Source organism: Herpailurus yagouaroundi, unplaced genomic scaffold (assembly GCF_014898765.1).
Source record: "Herpailurus yagouaroundi ecotype Mexico unplaced genomic scaffold, PumYag 28, whole genome shotgun sequence".
Taxonomy (NCBI): domain Eukaryota; kingdom Metazoa; phylum Chordata; class Mammalia; order Carnivora; family Felidae; genus Herpailurus; species Herpailurus yagouaroundi.
In genome coordinates, this window is record NW_024412376.1 from 45,003,582 (window position 1) to 45,013,188 (window position 9,607).

General features: G+C 37.1%; 1 protein-coding gene across 1 annotated transcript in view; it reads left to right on the forward strand.

The window, feature by feature from the left end:
* GYPA (glycophorin A (MNS blood group)) overlaps positions 1–9,607 on the forward strand; it is a 37,825-nt gene that overhangs the window by 16,057 nt on the left and 12,161 nt on the right. Inside the window, exon 3 of the mRNA XM_040473093.1 lies at positions 8,340–8,378. Coding sequence (XP_040329027.1) covers positions 8,340–8,378 — 39 coding nt within the window. The remainder of the gene's footprint in view (positions 1–8,339; positions 8,379–9,607) is intronic.

Sequence of the window (9,607 nt, forward strand, 5' to 3'; positions counted from 1 at the left end):
GATCAGAAAGTTCAAACAGAATATTGAGGGCTATTCAAAACACTAGGCTCAAATATTGTCACAACAACCACTCTGTTCTTTAGCAAGCTCATTTTTTCTGAATTGTAACTGGGTATTTTGGCTTACTAAAACCCTTCCAAAAAAGAAAAATGAATGACAACTTGACCCAGATTGAGTTTGTCAATCCTTTGGTTCAAGAGCAAAATTGAGTATATTATTGCTTAACAGCCAAAGCCTTCTCCAAACATTTTTTGGGGGTGGGGGTGGGGCAGGCAAGATCCCCATTTATACATTCATTCTGCATAAAATAATAGGGCCTGGCAGAAAAGACACTGGGTTGGAAGTCAGCGGATGTGAGTTTTTGTCACTGTTTTACCACAGATTAGCTATGTAAAACTTCCACAAATAAATGTATCAACCAATATTCATGGTCATCCAGTGCCAAAAAAAAATGTATAGCACTTAGAAAATTTAGTTTTCTGAGTTGGAAACTAAGGCATTTCATATGCAGGATGTGTCCTTGTAAGAGTTTGCTCTCGTAAGATAAGACTTCTATCAACTGTAAGTCAGGAGGGAACCAAACCCAAACCAACAGCTGTAAGATTTGACTTTATCACATCATGACAGGAGCTCGGCTACTGGAAGTTTTGGCATAAAGCAAAATTGCAGGCTATTTGTCCAATATTGCACTTTATTTTTATTCCTTCTAATAACATTTCATGTTAGAACGTCAACTATTTGGGAAAGCCGTGTGATTTGGTGGATAGAGCACAGAGGATGGTGTTAGGAGACTGAACCTCTATTCCCCATTGTATCCCTAAATGTGTCCTGGGCCCACAAGTTGCCCCTCCTTCTTGGTACCCTGGGAATAGTGACAGGGACCTTCTCATGTTCCCTGCCTCAATAAACAGATGTCTCAGTCTGTTTTAGTGCACAACTGTGAGGGCAGAGCTGTGAGGGTAAGAAAGAAAGGAGGTGAATGTTCTGGAACAATTCAGATATTATAAGTGTGAGATGATACAGTCATGAAAATTTGGAATCTTTAATATTCTGGGTGGTATATTAATTCATTCATTATACCCTTCCAGAACCTAAAATTATGTGATTCAGTTCCAGTCTCTGTAATGTACTTTGTACAAAGTGCCATAGCAAATGCCATTTCAGTATTTGGGGACTGAAACAAAATTTTAAATGAGGAATTTGAGGCCTTGCTGAAGCTACTCTTGTGTTTTATTTTGCGCTAATTTTCTACTTAAACTTTAAATTCTTGTCAATCTGAGAAGTTTGCCAGCCTTTGCCTGCCGCCTGTCTCCTGGTCTCCACACAAATGCGCACTGCAATGTCCTTGTCTTCACATGCTATTTCTTTACCTTCATTCCTCCTTTTCCACATTTCTACCTAAAATTCTTCCCATCCTTCCAGTTTCAACCAGCGAGTCATTGTAAGTAAGCATGGGGTAAGGACTGCAGAGTATACTTTTTAGAGCAACTAAGGAAATGTGTAATATTGGGTAGCCAAATGCTGACACACCTTCCATAATACCTCATATATATATAGTATATATATATATATACTATATATATATATTCAATATATATATCCTATATATATTCAATATATATATTCAATATATATATATTCTACATATACATTCAATATACATATATTCTACATATATATATTCAATATATATATTCTACATATATATATATTCTATATATATATTCTATATATATGTTCTATATATATATTCTATATATATGTTCTATATATATATTCTATATATATGTTCTATATATATTCAATATATATATATTCTATATATATTCTATATATAGTCTATATATATATTCAATATATATATATTCAATATATATACACATATATATGGCAGTGGGATTTTTCAGGGATAGTCTGGCTGTGCTCTTCCTAGGAAAAGTGAACAGATTTAAAAAATGACCCTCGTGTCAAAATTACTAGAACAGTAATGGTTGTAGCAAGAGGCTATAGCAAGAGGACACTGAGGGCTAAGTGATATAATGTGATTAGTACAACCAATTGGTGTGAAAAAGTCAAAATGAATAATACATGACTATTTTAAAACTCCTTGGCCCTAGGATCCCAGAATTTAATTGTCTTTTCTGTGTGTGTGTACAATGCACCCCAATGTTCACCAGCTAATATGCTAATATATCCAAGAAATCTTGCTGACAAGATTTTGACCAGTCACAGATCTGGAAATGGAAACATTATTGGAACCAGCAGAATTAGGTCTTGGTTCTATTCCTTCCCAGCTGTGTTAAACTGAGCTTATCATTTAATTTTTATGATATCAAATTTCTTATGTGTAAAGTAAGGAAGTCAGATTAGTTGTTCCAAGAGACCTTGTAATATAAAATGTAAAAGTACCTTCTGAGTTAAAAAGGACAGTATTTAAATTGACCTTTCATTAGCGAATGATGCAATCAGATTTGTTGAAAGCCAATTTACTTACAGAAATCTGGGGGCCCAGAGCACAAGAGACAAAGAGAGAGAGAGAGAGAGAGAAAGAGAGAGGCCTTTCTCATAAGCCCATCCCTAAGAGGTTTAGGCAAACCACATCTGTTGTTCAGTGGTTGCAAATTTGTTTGGATGCTTTCTACCTAATCAATCTAACTGAAGATTCTATTGTAAAAAGCCCTGTGTATCCCCTTATTCACAGAAATTTTGCTGCTTTGCATAACTGCATGTGTCCTCAGATGTCCATTAGCTGATTAGGGCCAAGGAACGTGGGAGAACGAGATAGACTGGAGAGCTATTGCTGTCAAATGTAAACACCAAAATACTCCCAATGGTTGTTACGGGTATATATTATGGATCTTGGTTTCCTTACCTTGAATTTTGAAAGTAGCTTAAGAACCTGGGGATGTACAAAGAGATACTTCTTTTGTTTCTCCTAGGTGACATTTTCAACCAGGGGCTAGTTTATTTAATTTGAAGTGTTTGATAAAATTATTCAATTTGTCCCATGTGAATCTATCTTAGAATAACCAGCAAGTTCTGTAAAATTTAACTAAGTACTAGAAAATATAAAAATTTATGTGAGTGAGTAGAACTATTTTTCTTTCAAGCTGACATTTTTTTTTGCAAACTATGTATTTTAGTAACAGATATCTGAGTCCTCTTCATACTGCTAAGCAAGCCCAAGTATTAACTACTATTGAAATATTTACAAGATAATCTATTTTTCTTTCTGAAAATGGAAGGAAAACCGTGACAAAGATCATTTTATAGATCAGCTCCAGATATTTGATTATTGAGCAAAAGAAGTTTAAAAGCATTTTTTATTAAGTTGCTCTTAAGACATTTGTTTATTTATTTACTGTAAGTATTTACTTACTGTGTTGGTGACTTTAGGTGACTGTGGTAAGAAATTGCATCAAAACAACTAAATCTGGAGAATTAAAGCAGGTATTTCTAAGAACATAACTGGAAATTTTTAGCCTCAAATCAATTTGGCCACCATTCAGGTTTTGTAAGGGTGCAAGTAAAACACAACATTCACAATTGGGACTTGAATAAAGTATATGCAATTTTTGGAAATTGCCTCAAGGACTTTGTTCCTCTAAACAATGTGTTGCCTTTGACGTTAGATGTTCCTGAACTCTGACTACAATTTGGAGCTTTGGGCTTCAGCCTCTACTTCTTCGGAACAAAATTTCCACTAAACTCTCCTTTCCTCTGAGAACTAGCTGTTGGAAAAGAAAAAAAGTCTATTTGCTAGAGAATTAAAATGGTTTTGGTAAAGTTCAAGACTTATTTTGACGAGGTCTCTTTCCCTAAGCATCTTCTCATTTCAATATCAAAAAGTTTTTATTTTATTTTATTTTTTTATTTATTTTTTAACATTTTATTTATTTTTGAGACAGAGACAGAGCATGAACGGGGGAGGGGCAGAGAGAGAGGGAGACACAGAATCGGAAGCAGGCTCCAGGCTCTGAGCCACCAGCCCAGAGCCCGCCGCGGGGTTGGAACTCACGGACTGCGAGATCGTGACCTGAGCTGAAGTCGGCCGCTTAACGGACTGAGCCACCCAGGCACCCCTCAAAAAGTTTTTAAAAGTTACATGTACTTTGCTTATACATTTAAAATACTTTTTTCTCCTCCTCTGACTTTGTTTAAAATTCAGAGCACTAATGTACCAGTTTTAAGAAATGTTAGATACTATTGTTGGGTCTTTGCCATATTTTTTTACAACTTGCTGTAATTTTCTCCTCCTTTAAGCCTTTAGACTACAGGCCTTCTCCACCAAAAGCAATGCAAAGTAGTGATAAGGAAGCTCTGTGAGGAGGTGTGGCTGGGTTCCCAGGGGACTGCTTATCTTGGCCACTACTGAACACAAGGTGGGATCCTCTTAAGATGAGTTCTGGGCATGCTTTTTTTTCCCCACATCATCCAGCCTGCTATTGACCGTGATCTTCCCCAAATGAAAATTTGGTTCAAACCCTTTATGGTCTTTCCACTGCTTTAAGGATATAGTCCAAATTCCCTACCACAGCCCACACCACATCGCACTTCACTACCTCTTTAGCTGTTTCCCTTGTTTGCTGCATTGGTCTCTTCACATCTTGTGCTTCAGTGGCATAGATACTTGCAGTTCCCTTAATAGTATCAAATTCCAACACATTGCTGACACTAACGACTCTATACCTAAATAGCCACACAGTCAAAATCCTAGAGTTCTCTCAAGAGGAGAACACCTCATGGAGGCGTTCCTTTCCACCTTCTCCTCCTTCCCAGAGAATTGACCATAGTCTCCTTTGTGCTCCCACTTGCCCACCACCCTAAGACACCTTATTATACATGGGTTAAATCTTTGGATTTCTTTACTAAACTGGAATTTCCTTGCTGTGAAGACCATGAATTATTCGTTTGTTGGTTTGTTTGTTGTGTTCTTTGTAAACATGCTAAAACACTTTTGTAAACTAATGTATAAATGAATGAATACCCAAGGTTCCCTGTAACCATGATGGCCCTGGTAAGACAGATCTGGATTACAAATAGTCAATCATAAGGTTTCACTGGGACTCTACCACACCATGCCAAACCCTGGAGAGTTGGTAGAGTTTGTGGTCTAGGTAGGGAAAATAAGAAAGGACCTCCAAAAGGAAATGGTATTAAACTGAGACCTGAAAAGCAGATAACTAGGCAAGACGAGGCTGGGAAGGGATATTTCTGGCAAAGGGAAGAGGAAGCGCAAAGGTGTGGGCATCGAAAGAGTACAGGACATTTCAGGAACCAAGAGGCGTCTTAGTGTGGCTTGCACCTGAAGAGAGAACGTTGGGGGCAAGCAATGAGGTGTGGAGAAAAGGGGGGCGGTGCTGGATCACACAAGGCCTTATAGGTGTACATAAAGAGGAGGGGGTCCGTGGCCCTTAGACTGAGCACACCTCCCTCACTGGCCCCAGACTCCTGCAGTCCCTGATGTCCTGCAGAAGACTTAGGAAGCCGGGAGGAGGGGCGTATTTGTGCTCACAGTGAAAACTCCTCACTGGCTTCGGTTAAAGTTTTAGCATTTTAACACTTTTAACCCTTAAAAATTGGGGTGTGGTTTGTTTTCTTTCTCACTTTTAGATTTTTTTCCTTGGGCTTAAAATATGTGAATGTTATTGAAATGTTTAAAGTATTTTGTTGGTCTTCTGTGAATGCGTGTTTTTCAAATATTCTTGCACTCATTCTGTACCTGCCACTTTGAGTAGGGCTTATTTACTTCCTTCTTATGTTCATTTTAGATGCAATCTGGAAACTCACCTAGTTGTTTCTCTATAAGAAATTGGCCAAAAACTGTATAACTATTAGTATTTCACTGAATACCTATTATGTACAAAGCACTCTTCTAATGCTGAGGGAATTCAAAATGAACTAGCCCTGGGAACCAGCAGCCCTGGAAACAAGTTTTACATCTCAAAAGAATCTATTTGGTATCCTAAAGCAATTATAAATTAATGCCCTACATGTAAATAATTATGCTGAACTGAAGGGTATAAAGGAGATGTAACATTAACTAAGAGCTATAGATAAGTTCGTTCATTAGTTATCCTTTTTTATAATTTTTACACACTTTCATTGATCCTCAATAAAAATATTTCTTTCCATAATTTTGATCTTAATATTTGCTGGAACTTCAAATACCATCACCAGGTTATTGTTTTAAAATGATTTTTCTTATATTATCTTTTAAATCATCACACCTGAGTGTTGAAGATTAACTTAGCGGTGTATTTCATTTATCATATGTAGTGAATCTCTACAGCAGTTTTTTTTATTTTATTTTATTTTTTTATTTTTATTTTTTTTACATATTTCAACGTTTATTTATTTTTGGGACAGAGAGAGACAGAGCATGAACGGGGGAGGGGCAGAGAGAGAGGGAGACACAGAATCGGAAACAGGCTCCAGGCTCTGAGCCATCAGCCCAGAGCCTGACGCGGGGCTCGAACTCCCGGACCGCGAGATCGTGACCTGGCTGAAGTCGGACGCTTAACCGACTGCGCCACCCAGGCGCCCCAGCAGCAGTTTTTTTAAATACATGTGATGAATCAGGTGGTTGGACCAAGTTGAAGAACATGGTGAAAATAGGATTTATAAAAGAGGGGAAAACATTGCAGAAAACAGTTTGGGGATAATGTTTCCTGCCTGCACAATTTGGGGGTAAGGATTAGCTGGCAGCTGGTAGGAAGAGGCAGGTCTTGGTACTCTGACCTTGAGTAGACTGACCAGAAATGTCAGACATTTTCAATTCTTTGTAGATTCCCCAGGAAACCTTGAGCATTTAGCTGAAGCGCCAAAGTGACACTCTCTCTGGGGAACGTCTGGAGGCACTTTTCCACTCATTCTTCATTGTGGTTGGGCCCCATTTCTCTCACTAGAAAGTTTCAAAGGTATAAGCAGAGATACATCCACAGAGTTTAGTTCACTGATATTTATCTAAGAATGATTTATAACTCTCATAAGCATAAATAACAGAAATGCTCAAAGTCAGTGATTGATGACTGAACAATGGTACCTTCATACAATGGAATTCTATACAGCCATTAAAAATCTTGTCATAGAAGAATAATCTGTGGCATACGGTGCATGTCTGTGGTATAATATTTTAAACACTATGTACATATTTATACATACTTAAAACACAACGATCCTATATTTAAATTTTTTTTCCCAACGTTTATTTATTTTTGGGACAGAGAGAGACAGAGCATGAACGGGGGAGGGGCAGAGAGAGAGGGAGACACAGAATGGGAAACAGGCTCCAGGCTCTGAGCCATCAGCCCAGAGCCTGACGCGGGGCTCGAACTCACGGACCGCGAACGATCCTATATTTAGATGCAGTAGCTAAAAGTTCAAATGGCTATATACCAAAATGTTTAAAGTGCCCATCTCTGGGTGGTTTGATAATGGATGATTTTTATATTGTTCTTGCTTTCCTCACATTTCCCAACTTTTCTTCATTGAACCTAGATTATTTTTGCAATAAAAAATCCTATTTAATTTATCAAACTTGATAAAACAATTCATAATTTTACATTTATAAAGTTTAAAAGTATAATTGTTTAATGTTAAAAAACAATTTATAATGCATTTCATGAGATTTTAAAAGGACATATGAGAATATATTTGCGTGCTTATGTTTATTCTAAATAACCATGGCCTAGAATTTATTACATCACTTGGTTATCCACGTCCTCAGCCAGTCACCTCAGACTGGAGCCAGCATTTCCTACAATTCTATTACAACTCTGAAACGCTACTTTTGAAAGAGAAAAAAGAATTGACTCACCCTCTATCAAGCAAGAAGAAAACTGAATTCGGTCATGCCTTTGTTTTAATTTTTACCAGGAAAGTAGAATTGGACCAAGAAGGTGGAGACAGGGAGGCATGAGGCAGAACTTTCGTCCTATGTAATCATCACGATTCTCCCCCTTTCAACAATTTTTCAAAGTTATGGAAAATACTGTGCAAAAACAGCTTCCAGTCTTTCCCCCCTTTAAAAGAATAATACCAATAATAACCAACATGTATTTAAAGCTCATTATGTGCCAACTACTCTGTTAATGTGTGTACACATACACACACACACACACTAAACTAGTTTAGTCCTTATAATATTTTGAGGCAGGTTTTATCATTTCACACATGAGGAAATAAAGATACATTTTCCTCAGCTGTAAAGCCCTGATGTAGAAATTCCAGAGCTGCCACTGGGAAAGACATGGAATAAATTTTTATTTTACGGTATGTTCTGGAGTCCACTCAGTCACCTTATTTCTGATCTTTTTCTTAACTTCTGTTTTATACAGATGTGGTTACCACAGAGGCCTTACCATTCAACATTCATGGTAAGAAAATAAGACAAGAATTTTTAGTTACTATACACCAGTATCTCTCAGATGGGGAACAAAGTTTGTTCATTAATTTTTTTTTAATTCAGGTGTAATTAACATATAGTAGGATATTAGTTTCAGGTCTGAAACTAATCACAAGAAGTGATTACTGATCACAAGAAGTGTACTCTTATCCCTTCACCTATTTCACTGTTTGTGGAAATGCAAGCTGGTGTTGCCACTGTGAAAAACAGCATAGAGCTTCCTCAAAAAAATAGAAATCAAAATACCATATGATCCAGCAATTCCACCACTGAATATTTACCCAAAGAAAATCAAAACACTGATTTGAAAATATATGTGCACCCCTATGTTTATTGCAGCATTAATTACAACATCCAAGAAATGGAAGCAACCAGTGTCCATCCATAGGTGAATGGATAAAGAAGATGTAGTATACATACACAATGAAATATTACTCAGCCATAAAAAAGAGTGAAATCTTGACATTTACAACATGAGTGGATTTAGAAGGTATAAGGCTAAGTGAAATAAGTCAGCCAGAGAAAAACAAGTACCATATAATTTTACTCATAGGTGGAATTTAAGAAACAAAAACAAAGAAGAGACAACGAAAAAACAGGCTTTGTTCATATTTTAAAATAGTTACTCTCGAGTCATTGTTCTGACGCAACTCTATCTCATTAGACTTGTCACTGTGGCAAAACTGTGACAAACACTGAGAAACAGAAGCTAAGTAGATGCAATCCCTATTCCAGAGGAGTTCTCACTTCTGGAATACCTGCCAGAAATACTACTGTGGGATAAAAAAAATTAAAACAATCTATCAGAGTGAATAAATGCTGAATGCGACCACAAAATGGTGCACACGGGTAAAAGGGATCTCACGGTGCAGTGGTGAGGATGGTCTGTGGTCAAACCAAGCAGTGTTCAGCTGTCCCAGCTGTTGACCCTGAGTGAATTTCCCTAAGGGGTTTCTGTCCCCTGAATTTTAAAATAGGCCCATAACATTCATCTTACAGTATTTCTCTAAAGATCAAATAAGAAAACGTAGGCAAAATTGCTTCATCCCAAGCCTGACATAGCATAATTGCCTAGTAAATGAGAACTCTTAAGCCAGGCTGAGTGCTGAGAAAAGGGTAGTCAGGTGGCATTCACTATGTCTGGTTATTTTTCTTTTCTTTTCTTTTCTTTTCTTTTCTTTTCTTTTCTTTTCTTTTCTT